At 37.1% G+C, this 13,803-nt stretch overlaps 1 protein-coding gene across 1 annotated transcript in view; it reads right to left on the reverse strand.

Moving 5' to 3' along the window:
- Positions 1-13,803, reverse strand: part of LOC111875445 (phospholipid-transporting ATPase ABCA1) — a 70,849-nt gene that overhangs the window by 2,363 nt on the left and 54,683 nt on the right. The window contains exons 19-25 of the mRNA XM_033755826.1: positions 13,003-13,128; positions 11,159-11,359; positions 7,025-7,297; positions 5,091-5,341; positions 4,853-5,000; positions 1,521-1,731; positions 127-349 (exon numbers count right to left, since the gene is read on the reverse strand). Of these exons, the coding sequence (XP_033611717.1) occupies positions 127-349; positions 1,521-1,731; positions 4,853-5,000; positions 5,091-5,341; positions 7,025-7,297; positions 11,159-11,359; positions 13,003-13,128 (1,433 nt within the window). The remainder of the gene's footprint in view (positions 1-126; positions 350-1,520; positions 1,732-4,852; positions 5,001-5,090; positions 5,342-7,024; positions 7,298-11,158; positions 11,360-13,002; positions 13,129-13,803) is intronic.

Here is a 13,803-nt window from a genome sequence, read left to right on the forward strand (position 1 = left end):
TCCCACTTGAGACCCAGGATTAAACCCGCCGCCGCGGTGGAAAGCAAGTGACTAACCGCTTCAGCTGTGGTGCTGCCAAACTTAAACATATAAAACGGAATTTATCACATGAAATACTTAATTTACCTGGTGTTCATCCTTGAGAATACAACCAGTATTAAAGCTATTTTCAATTTCGTTCTTCAGTGACATCACATCCTTTTCACTGATTCCAACGACTCTCAGTTTCACCATGATAGTGAAGCCTTGGCCATATTTCTGCTTCAGATACTGGATACCTCCCATACACACGAACTGCCCTCCCACCATTATGGCCAGCCTGTTACACAGTGCTTCACATTCCTCCATACTGAAACACAATCCAGTGTGCACAGAAGCCTGATAAAGAAAACCTGATAGAATGAAATTTCTCAGGGTGCATGCATAAACAAGCATGCTGCGGAGAAGGGGGGGGGGAGTATTCAGTTTCTGGATTTATCTCAGTTTATGCTCAACTGCTGGTAACAGAAGACTTAGTACTCTTTAAATCTTTTCTGTAATTGCCAATAAAAGTAGTTCATTTTAAATCAAGACCATCAGTTTTTATCTGTTGCATTTTTTCTATATAAAGAAAACAAAATAATTTAAATAAAATATATATGATTATTCATATAAAGAATTGGTTTAATCTTCTCATTATTTTCACAGATAATCATATCCATATTTTTGACACCTAGAAATTTTATTTAAGTTCGTGTCAGATATTATTCACTAACGAAGCTGATAAAGTGTATACTAAAGCCGGTGTGAACATAGATTTTGGATTTATTTTTATTGTTGGATGTGTACTTATAACTTAACTGCTATTAAGTAACTAACTGAGTCAGCTAAGTAGCTCAGCTGATAACTACTAGTTCAGCTATCTATGTTTCTGCTCCAGTCATTCTTCAAATTCAAATTCAAATTCAAATACCTCCGCTGGGGAGGTAGGGGTCCTTCGTTGCGCAACATGTCACAATACTTTCAAATATGGCGCTGCTTCTTATCATAAGTGAGCTTATAACATCATAACTCCAGAGCATTTAATTTCACCACTGAAGGAAAATAAAAGTTAACAGTGGGTGTTACTGGATTCCTACTATTAGTTGGAAGTAAAACAGAAATGCAATTTATGTGATTTACTGTTTTATAGTACATGGTTCTTACCACAAATTAGCATATTTAAAGACAATTCACTAAAGCAGCATAACAATGAATTTCAGTCCTCATGACAAATTATGTTTCCAGCCAATTAACTGTTTCAATTATTATCAGAATTTCACACCAGTTAATTTTCTGTATGGCAGCTGTGTCACATGGATACGTGGATATGGAAAGAATGAACAATGAATGGGTTATTAAGTGGTCAAAATGTGGAACATTTCTGTTTGTAGTAGTAAATAAAAAATTGTTGTGTTTGTCCATATGTATGTGTATAAAGAAATAAATAAACGAAAGAAAACATCTCTAGAGGAAGAAAATGCTATAGTAAGATAACATACCTATGTGAAGTGAGCACTACAGACTGGCCAGACTTCTGGATAGATGTCAAGACAGTCCACAGGTTCCTCCTGGCCACAGGATCAACTCCACTTGTTGGTTCATCCAAGAAAATTATAGGAGGATCCCCTATCAGAGCCATGGCTGTACTCAGCTTACGTTTATTGCCACCACTGTATGTTCCACATTTCCGGTTCTCATACTGCTGAAGTCCTATCCAGAATTATTATTAACTTGTTAATAAATGTACTTCATTATAGATGAGACCCATATTAATCTGACAATAGAATTTTGAAGTTCAACACTATTACCACCAAATCTTGCCATTTGACATGATCTTGAACCAGTCCCATCCCATCATTTAGCTTAATGTTGTCAACTCATTTCCATTTTCTTCCACTTTCCAAAAGGTTCCTCCACCAAAATTTTGTATGTATTCCATGTATTGCACTTCCTAGGTATATTGCAGTCTTTTAGATTTTACTATTCTAATTCTTTAGGTGACCTATATAAATCATGAAGCTCCTTTTATACTGTTTCGTAAACTGCCCACTTACTTCATCCCTCTTTGATCTATACACTTTTTATTTTTGACCTGTTTCTTTGCTAACCTGTATAGACAAGACTCAGTAAAGTAAAATTAGTTCTTGAAACAGCAGGCAGGACTCTTTGTCGAGTTGATGTCAGTAAACAGTTTAATATGTAGTTAGCTTAATTTAATCAAAATAGTGATTTAATTCAATACTTAACTGAATCTGTGTCACTGTCACATGTAGATTGTCAGAAAAGTGGCACAAGTTAAACAAATTTTTATATTTAAATATCCCATCACAACTTGTCATTAAGAAATGTTAATGCAATGGTGTATTAACAATGTTACTTACGGTTCATATTCTTTTGTAATCTTTGCTTAAATTTCAAAGAGCAACTTTGGATGTGAAAACATTTTATTTCAAACACATAAAAGAAGAGACATAAATCATGTCTGACACAGTTAATTTCTTTAGTTTAAACAAAAGGTGGAAGGTGTACTCTTGTAGTGCACATATTTATAAATTTGTTCTCTGCTATTCCAGTACATACCTCACTGCACTTAAGTTTAATTAATTTCCAATACAAACCTGTTGTTGAAAGGTTAATGACAACAGATATAAGTGTAAAGACTCACAAATTATTTTTTGTTACAACATTCACCATATCAGAAATATCTAAAAAGAAAATCATGGGTCTTAATGAGATCTACACTTACATCATATGCCAATTTTCTATATATTTGGCCATTTTTTAAAAATTTTATGAAGTTGAGTTTGAGAATCATATAAATTAGTGATTATAACTGTACGTGGGGTGTTCATGTTCTAAGGTCTTCGATATTTTCTCAGGACTGGGAGCAGATAGACACATGCGGTTTAGTTTAAAATACGTGTGCACTCTTTGTGAATGCGTGACAGAGATAGCAGAACTGTACGGCACACAGAACTCTAGTGGTGGCGGCAAGTGTGAGGAGTGTTTTTGATACCTAAAATGGCGATGTTTTCATTACAAGAACAGCGAGTAATCATTCTTTTTCTCCACTTGTGTGGTGCGACAGACATTGAAATTCATCATCAGTTGAGTGAGACATGTGATGAGGGTGTCATGAATGTGAAAAATGTGCGTTCGTGGGTGCGACAGTTCAAAGAAGGCCGAACGTCGTGTGACAACGAACCAAAACAATCTCGGCCTCGCACCAGCCGGTCTGACATGGTCAAATGAGTTGAGAAAGTTGTTTTGGAGGATCGCCTCCAAAGTTGGCATTTCCATGGGATCTGTGCACACAATCCTGCATGAAGACCTGAGAATGCGGAAAGTGTCCTCTAGGTGGGTGCCACGAATGCTGGCGGACGACCACAAGGCTGCGCGCATGGCAGTTTGCCAGGCGATGTTGACACGTGATGAAGGCATGAACGGGACTTTGTTTTCATCAATTGTGACAATGGATGAGACATGGATGCCGTTTTTCAATCCTGAAACGAAGTGCCAGTCAGCTCAATGGAAGCACACAGACTCATCACCACCAAAAAAATTTTGGGTAAGTGCCAGTGCTGAAAAAATGATGGTGGCCATGTTTTGGGACAGTGATGGCATAATCCTTACTCATTGCGTTCCAAAGGGCACTACGGTGACAGGTGCATCCTACCAAGATGTTTTGAAGAACAAGCTCCTTCCAGCACTAAGAGAAAAATGGCCGGAAAAGGCTGCATGTGTGCTCTTTCACCAGGACAATGCACCAGCGCATTGGGCGTCCATGACGCAGCAGTTTCTTCGTGAAAACAACCTTGAAGTGGTTCTTCATGCTCCCTACTCACCTAACCTGGCTCCTAGCGATTTTTGGCTTTTCCCAATTATGAAAGACACTCTCCGTGGTCGCACATTCACCAGTCGTGCCGCTATTGCATAAGCGATTTTCCAGTGGTCAAAACAGACTCCTACAGAAGCGTTTGCAGCGGCCATGGAATCATGGCATCGACGTTGTGAAAAATGTGTGTGGCTGCAGGGAGATTACGCTGAAATGTGACAGAAATTTCAAATTGTTTGTATGATTATTGTGTGAGAAAAAAATTGGAGACCTTAGAACTTGAACGCACCACATACATACCAGTACTAAGTTTGCCAGATAACTTCTAGGGGAGACTCTCAATATGAAATGTAGTCAGAATCTGTACAGTAGTTTCAGAGGTGAAATGAGCAAGATGACAGATGGAGAGATACGGCATCCTTTTCGTGTAGTCATTATGCGCACTTTGTGCATAGAATACATAAAAATATACCACCTAGGAGAGTTAGGATAAATATGGATTCAGCATTGAGAATTATGTAAATAAAAGGCTTACTTGATTACAGACATCTTTACTTGAAAATAAGTGAAGTACTTCAAGTTTCCTCATATAACTGGTAATTTAGTACTGCCAGTAAACAGGGGGTGTCTCTTCTATGAAAAAACCTGAGTGCAGTCTGTCAGAGGGAATTTGACTAGGCAAGTACACTGAAATTGATATTCCACATTTAGAATATCTCTATTATAGTCAGGAGGTTCTTCAATAGAATTTTGCTCCAATCCACCTATCTTGAATTAGGGTTTTCTTCAGTTCTTCCAAGTAAATGTGGAACATTGTCTTAAAATAGGTTATGATTGCTTCCTTCCACATCATTTCAATTCGTGTATATAACCATACTCCCACTTCATGCTATATCACTTATTTATTTGATAAAGCATTGTTAAATAAACTAAGAAACAAGCACTGCTGTTGTATGTGTCTATTCACTGCTGCTTGAATACAGTTTTGCAACTCACCCATCAATGAGAGCCATTTGTTGACTTCATTATCAACATTAGCCCGTGATACTCCACGAAGACTGGCAAAGAGTTGCAACATTTCACGCCCTGTCAGAGTTTCATTGATGGCATCAAACTGTGGGCAGTAGCCAATCTGTGCCAGGAACTGTAAAACATTATGTACTTTAATTTCATGAATGTTGAAAAAATAGATGCTGCCTCAGGATATGTTAGATTAATTATTCAGAATTCCTACCTTATGTTTTTCATTCCCAAGTCTGTATTGAGTAATTACTGCATCTCCACTGGAAGGAATTTCATCTCCAGTAAGCATTCTGAATGTCGTGGTCTTGCCTGCACCATTGATGCCAAGCAGCCCAAAACACTCACCAGGGGCCACACCAAAACTAATATCTTTTACTGCTACAAAGCTTGACTTAAACTTCTTTATCAGATTATGGACCAGCATGATGTCATCATCAGCACTGCTCTGCTGAAGAGCGGCTGCTGTAAATAAGAAACCAGCCTACACACCTATATTGTAACTAAATTGCAAAGGTGGTCTCAGACAACAGCCTGAGGGAAATCACTAACACTATCCTTCTCTCTATTGGGAGTTCACAGCATTGCTTAAATATCAGTATGTATGCTAAATAAATTCTGCCTTTATGATGCATGAAAAAAGATATTTCCACATGAACAAAATGTTCACAGAAGCCGTGAATTGCAATCTTGCTGAAAGGCACTATTTTAAAATTTCATGTATCTGACTTGTGAATACAATATTCATGAGCTGTACCTTTTTCCCAGTAGAGAAAAACTCAAATAAAATGTCCTCGTACAGATTTCATTACTTCTTGCTTTCATCATATGAAAAAACTAGATCAATAGAATATTTTAACTACTACAAAGAAATGAATCTACTTCACATTTGGTGGTGGTGGTGGTGGTGGTGGTGGGGGAGTAATTTCCACTTTATAAACCTAAAAGATGATATGGCTACTTAGCATAACCGTTTTTGTGTTTTCCATAAAGTTGTAAGAAATCATCATCATTAATTAATTAATATTTAAGTTTCCTGAATTTAGCTAGCCAATCTGTGCAATTTATATCTAATTTCATGAATTTAAATTTCATAGTAAGGGATTACTAATTCCATAAGAATTGCAAATGANGCTGTTAATCTATTGTGCATCCCCCTTTAATATTCTACCAGTCGCCATGCCCTTCCAGTACTGGTGCTTGCTATCAGCCCTGTTCTGCCAGCGAGGTAGGTCCTCTGGCAGTGGTCCCTGATACTTCCCCATCTACCGAAGGAATTGGAAACTACTTGGGCGGGAAACTTTGCCTAATTTTGCTCAGAGGTCTCCTAGAGACATGAGAATGTTTTACGTGCCGTAAATCTACAACACGGGACACATGGCTTAAAGTCCCTCCCGGAGGACTTGTTCCCTGAATTTTTCCGCCATTAAAAATTCCACAACCTCCGCCAGGTTTGAACCCGCATACCTTGAGGTGGGAACGTTACCCTTAGACTATGGAGGCCGCTTATACATACATACATATACATTTGTGTTTCAAAATATTCATAAATGTGCCACCGGCACCGAATATAAAACATGTCAACAAGCAAACAAAACATTGCACACTTATACATTCACAAATAAAATCATTAGCATATATAATCCATACTTTTCAAAAACACATACAATAGTTAAAAGGCAATACAAATTGCAGCAAAGTATATATAAGCACAGCCAAGGACATAGTCCTTATACCAAGGTATGTTTTTATAAAAATTATTAGAGAGGCAAACTATGTGTGACAATTTTGGTGCTTAGTGGGAAACACAAGAACAGGCGCACACTCGAACAATTTTTCTTCACTGTAAGATTTTATTGATAATATCCTTTTGTCAATGGAAAACACCAATTTCATTAAAATCCTATAATAAACTCTTTGCTGTTCTTGAAACAACAGGACACAGAAAATAAAATATATCTGGCTTAACACAGTAAAGAGCAAAATATATGAAGAATACTTCTAAGTTATGGTACTCAAGCTCAAAAAGTGTTTGCTGGGTGGAAATGAGGGGTTAAATATTATTTATGTTCTTTAATACTTTTATTGCAATTGATATGCTTGCCACAGATAAGTGGAATAGTCAATTAAAATTTAAAATAAATGTACCTCTTATTTTGCTATTGACACGTTCCTTTTCCATTAACACATCACTTTCTAGTTCCTGTACTTCAATTTCAGTTCCAAGTATCATCCTCATGAGCATACCATGCAGTTTCTTGAACACATCATGCTCTATCAACATTATCAGTCCAAAGTAAAGAACGGTGTCTATTGCCATATATAGTAGTTGTTCACCAACTGCATTTGGATTGTCGATATTTGCAAATGCTATATATGATTTGTGTATTAGAGGACAATAGCCATCTTTGCACACAGATTCTGGAATAAGAAACAAACCTCAATTACAAAACATTAAAATTTCTATAGAAATGTCGGGTTGAGAAACCTTGGTCCTTGCACTGCAACCTTCAATGATCTATTCTGCTTCCCCTTTTTTTGTTTAAGCCTTTAGCAATCCTATATTTTGAATGAAATGAAGGAATTTGTTCATGGGGGTGTCATAATAGATACCTGATTCCAAAAAAACTGACCCAGGTGGTAAAATCTTAAATAAGCTATTGCCTCACAATCACACAGGATGTGTGTGGCTGATTTATCTTTCTCTAGGCACCATTCACAAGTGGGGTCATCTGTCAGTCCCAGGTGACAGTATCCTGCCAATAGTCCTACCACCTATCCTTGCTGGTCTCTGTTTAATTTCAATAGATCTTTTGTTCTTCTGGCAGAGGGCCCTGGTATAAGTTTCTTTGCCTGTCTGAGTCCAGTTATGGATTCCCAATGGTTTTTGTGATTTCTGTTTGTCCAGGCCGACCGCTTTCTTGGCAGCTCCAACTGAGATGCCACAAGCTGGTTCAGGTCCTATGAATGGATATTCAGATCCCATTCTTGCCAACTGATGTGCTGTTTCATTACCAACAATGCCCTTATGACCTGGCACCCATGTCAGTTGAACTCTGTTATGTTTGGCCAGTTGTATGAGGGTTTAGTTTTAATGATTTCAATTTATAGGCTTGTCACTGACATATACCGTTTGAGATGCTGTGAAGCTTCAGGCGGTCTGATTAAAGAAGGCTGGATATCACAAAATATTTCATAGGAGGTAGAAATTCTATGAATTGGTCTGTTGCCTTCTGACATTATGCATAAAACTGAAAATAAAACTGATTGGCATGTAAGATAATCAATGAAGGTCACAATGCCCTACTTTATATTTAATTAACCAACTAACTTCATGGAGCATGTCCTTCTTCAGGGTCTAATAGTGGTGCAGCTAGTCAAGAAATTCCCTGCACTTTATTGGACCTGAAGTAGTGTATTTACATGAACCCACCACTGGTCTGTATCCTGAATGTCATTAATCCACACCCTCCTACTTTGTTTTCTTAAGATACATTTCAATATTATCTTCCCATCTATACCTAGGTATTAAAAGTGGCCTCTTCCAATTATGTTTTGTGACCAAAATTTTGCATGTATTTTTCAGCTTTTGCATACATGCTACATACTCCACCAATCTTAACCTTTTTGATTTGATCACCCTATTATTATTTGGTGATGATTACAGATTATGAAGATCCACATGCAATTTTTTTCAGCTTCTGTTACTTCTTCTTAGATCCAAATATTTTCCTCAACACCCTGTTTTCAAATGCTTTCAATCTATATTCTATTCATAGGGGACCACTTTATACAACATATTTAATCAGTAAATGGTTAATTCACTCAAGATATTTTGACCTTTAGGTTGTCTAATCAAATATTAGAGGAATGAAGAGACCTCCCACTATGGGGTGATGAGGAAAGACACAATTCAGCAGATGGACTAGAATACCTAAACTAGAAGACACAAACTGTAATGAAAATTGATTGCTCTGGTGTCTGCATTCAACTAAAAACTTAATGCATTAATTTTCTAATGTTTTAGGTATTAATATGTGATTATGACTTTAAATTTTTCAAAAGATTGTTAATGTAATTGTAAAACTTTTATTCTGTGAATAATTCGCTTGGACATCTCAAAAAATGCTTAAAGATAGAAACATTGTGTGTGAATTAATTATTTATTGATTAAATTACATGTTGTATCATATGGTGCTTTCCAAATGGAACACACGAACAATACAGAGATAATAATAATGACATCTGTAAAACCTTCAATATATGGTTCTTCCTTTAATGTGAGAGGTCAAGTTTCACACCCACAAAAAAAACATTTTAAATTAATTACAGTGCTATACTTTTTACCTTTTTTTTTTCCTTGGCACTACAGCCCCAGTGGGCCTAGGCCTACCTCCATGAACTTCTCCGTTTTTTACCTATATACAACTGAAATTAACATGTCAATTTGTTTCAGTTGCTTTTTTTGTGTTTTATTCCAGGAAGTTATCAGCTATATTGCCTTGTCTACAAATATGCAAGTTTCAAAATTTATATTCTCATCTATATTTGTGAAGTTATTTAACAGCAATGGTAGCTTGTGAAGGGGCTCATGTGTTTCTGTATATGTATTAAATGAAGCTAGTAAATTACTTAATATAATCTAAATTGCTAACTTGCTTGATTCATACATAATTTTATCTTTATGTAAGTACTTTTTATATGAGCTACACACTCACTATTCATCTGTGATTTATTTTCCTTTATCTACCATTAACCATTTTTATTACTATGAAAATGACACGGATGGAATGACCTATAAAAAAGTGTGTATGGAAAAAGTTATTGATAGTTTACTTATTCACAATATAGAAAACATTTTTTCATTGTTATTTTTAATGACAAGTTAAATAATTTGAGCTTAAAGAATTTATAAATCACCTTTACCATTTTTACACTATTAGTGTCATTCATAAAAACAAAAACAAGATAACTGTGAAATGCCATTTATACAGTTATTTATTATGGATGCAAACAATGAGATACCTTTGTGGGGTTTCTGTCGTTACTTCAATGACAACCCACTTCTTCGGAACAGTTTGTAGGTCCTGAAAAGGACCGTTGGTTGCTGAGATGCTTGGCCGGCGAAGTAGCGCGGCGCGCGCCAGTAGGAAGGGATATTGGTTGCAGTGTGTTCAGGCGGCTGAGTCAGTTGACTGGCCGCAGTGTGGCCGTCGCTTGATCGCAGTGCGGCAGATGGTGGAGGTTGCTTGATCACATCGCGGCAGCTGCTGGTGAAAGTCTGGTCGTCGAGCGCGGTCACTGGAGTGGAGACGCGGTACCTATGCCAGTTGCCCAGTGTGTCGGACATGACTACCAGTGAATCGAGGCGGCTGAGTTGCCCAGTGAGTTGGGTGTGACCGCCGGACAGCCGTGGCAGTCATGCCTGGCGCAGCGAAGCGCCGATGCCTCCGAAGACTGAGCGCTGGCGATGAAGTGTGCTGATTGCTTGTAGACTGCTAGAAGACTGCTGATCGTAGACTGACTGACTTGCGAGCGTTGTGCTCCGCCTTTTATACAATGCGTGGCGAAAATTTGCTAAGCGCTGATTGGCTAGCGCGTGTAATAATGTGGATGCGAGCTAGCAGCAAGCGCTGTATAAATGTGTACATTGGATGCAATTTGATTGGTTAGCGTGCGTGCTGGTGCTGTGATAATATGTGGGATGTTCCCACACCTTATAACATGGAATGGGATTCAGAATTACTGGGTTTTTGGACTATGTCTTCTAAGAACTAAAATACAATGCTTCAGAAACTGGATCTGTTTCTGTTCTTGGGTGGGGGGGAAGACATGTACTCTGTTGGGTCCCTTTGAAAGAGCTAACCTCAATCACTGGGCGACCCATATCAGAGTTACTTTATGACTTTATCACAATTTTAATTGCATTTTTATTTTCATGTTATCTCCTTTCAACATAGCCTGGTCTCAGATTTTTAATATCTGTAGTAAATTTGATGTGGGTTATCCACTGATTGAGGTTAGTTCTTCCTACAAGACCCAACAGAGTAATGTCTCCCCCCCCCTGACCCAAGGACAGAAACAGATGCAGTTTCTGAAACGTTTGTTTTTCTTGTTTTTATAACACTGGACAATGGACAAAGTTTGAGTAGTAGTTCTGAGTGTTATACACCATGATCAGAACAGTTTAGAATCTATATGAAATTTGGTGTCAATTAAAATTACCATTCATAACTTCAAGCATTTCAGTCAACACAAGTGGATGTGGTAATGCAGACTTACCGCAGCAAATGTCATTTTGAGGGCAGGATATTTGCTCAATTTTGCATCTATTATTTTTGAGGACGAGGTCTGAGAAGCGCATGAACCCAAATGTGATGGAGAAATGAGGAATAAATTGCAGAACATATTTTAGACCATTTGCAGCACTTTCGTAGTCTTTTGACTGTAGCATAATGTATACCGTCAAACTCAGTATCATTCCTATAAAAAAGAGGCAGAAATTAGAAAAGTACAGGACAACAGGCATGTTATCACTATGTGCATATGCAATTATTCACATAAGAACATTCCTGCTCGAGAGAAGCAGACAGAGCAAATAACAGATATTACTGTACCACAACATGAGTTATGTTTTATGGCAGCCAGTCTGAAGCTTCTAAGTGCTAAGAGCTGAGAATATATGAAGCTTTCTCCCCATACTTTGTACATGTAGTGCTTGGGACAAATGTAGTTTAAAGCTTCCTTATTAATACACTTATATATCTGCACTAGACCACCTCTGTGGTCTAGTGGTCAGAATTCCTGGCTACAGATCCAGAAGTCTGGGTTAGATTCCCGGCACTACCAGATTTTCTGAGAAATAGTGCGTCTGGAATGGGGCTCACTCAGCCTTGTGAGGATAACTGAGGAGCTATTTCAAGGAAATAGTGGATCCGGTGTAGAAAACCAAAATAAATGGCCCTGGGGATTCGTTGCATTGACCACGTGACACCCTCTATCCGCTAAATTGAATTGAATTGAATTTATTTACATTCTATAAATCCTAAGCAGGTTAGTACCTTTGGATACAGAACAAGTCAAAAGGTTACATACATAAGTACAGGCAATTTTAGCTTAAAAATTAATATAACTTAATTTTACATCATTCTCTATTTACATTGAAGTATTCATCTAAAGAGTAGAAGGAATGAGCATGTAGATAATTCTTTAACTCTGATTTAAACTTTTTAGTATCATTGCCCAAGTTTTTAATACTTTGTGGCAGATTGTTGAACACTTTTATGCCAGTAAAGTAGACTCCTTTTTGATATACTGATAAAGTTGATGAGGGTAGGTGGAAGTTATATTTTTGTCTAGTATTCATGTTATAGACATCAGAATTTAATTTGAATTTATCTTTGTTGTAAACAACAAATAAGAGAAGCGATAATATGTATTGCGATTGAAGAGGTAGAATTTTTAATTTCTTAAATAATTCTCTACATGAATCTCTACTTCTACATCCTGTAATGATTCTAATTATATTCTTTTGTATTTTAAAAATTATTACACTATGTGAAGAGTTCCCCCAAAATATTAATCCATAGTTCATAATAGAATGAAAGTAGGCATGGTAAACCATCTTCAATGTTTCCTGTGACATAAAAGGCTTAATTGATCTCATCGCATAGCAAGCTGCATTTAATTTAGGTATAATTTGTTCAATATGTATTTTCCAAGACAGTGTACTGTCTACATGTATTCCAAGGAATTTTGTATCAAGTACTTTACAGATTAATTTGTTGGCATAACTGATGTCCAGATCAATTTGGTGGTTGTTTTTAGTTGTGAATGATATGTAATGGGTTTTATCAAAATTTAATGAGAGTAAATTGGCTTCGAACCATCTGTTTAAGGCTTCAAATACAATATTTATGTCATTTTTAAAGTTGTCAAATTTAGAGTTCTTAAATATTATACTAGTGTCATCTGCATATAGAAGTTGGCACTAACTTCACTGACAAGCAGTGGTCGCTCAGTTGGTACAGTTCGCTTGCAGACTAAAACCACTGAGTTTTTCTTTAATATATCTGCACTTGCTTCCTTTAAATTATATGTAAAATAATACATAAGGCAGTACTTACCAAGCAATATATTTGTCACTGCAAGTAGAGAAAAGGCCCCTGAACTACTTTTTCTTAAATAGCTGAATATGTATGCATACGGAATGCCACAAAATCCATACATCAGTACCATGAAGAAATACACCCCTGAAAGGAATACAGTTTTTAAATGAACAGCTATAGGTGATATACTGTGTATTCAGGTAGACTATATTGTTGCTGAAATGATGGATTTAATTTATTTATTTATGGCCTATTTAAGATCACTCCTATTAATTTAGTTTATATAATGAAGTGTGATCAGCAAAAATGAATTGGAAAGTATATGGAAGGAAGCAGTGTGGCACTAGCATAACATTTGTCTGAAGGAACTAAGGGAAACTATGTAAAGTCTTAGTCAGGATAGACAGGTCTCACTTTACAATGGAATGATTAATGATTGCGCAAAAGAGTTTGTTTCAGCCCTAAAATCCAACACTCATTTACTGTACCATTTTTATCAGTGACAGAATATTTGGAATCACATACTATGATAAGTTCTGGTATTCATCTCTTAGATATACGAGGGGGGACCCAAAAATAACTGGAACCGACTTGTTGCGCGCGCATGCTTTGTAGTTACGAGTTGTGCTGCTAGGTGGTGTTAGCTGGGGGTCTCCTGCGACTGTTAGTGAGCTGGCGTCAGTCTGAGTTAAGTGGTTTGTCTGTGGTGCTCTGTTGTGTGCGTTCCTGTTTCAACCCTTTGGCGATTAGTGAGATGGCCGACCAGAAGGAACAAAGAGTGTGCGTGAAATTTTGCTTTCTGTTAGGGAAAACTGCAGC

This window comes from Cryptotermes secundus, unplaced genomic scaffold (genome assembly GCF_002891405.2).
Source record: "Cryptotermes secundus unplaced genomic scaffold, Csec_1.0 scaffold304, whole genome shotgun sequence".
NCBI classification, from domain to species: domain Eukaryota; kingdom Metazoa; phylum Arthropoda; class Insecta; order Blattodea; family Kalotermitidae; genus Cryptotermes; species Cryptotermes secundus.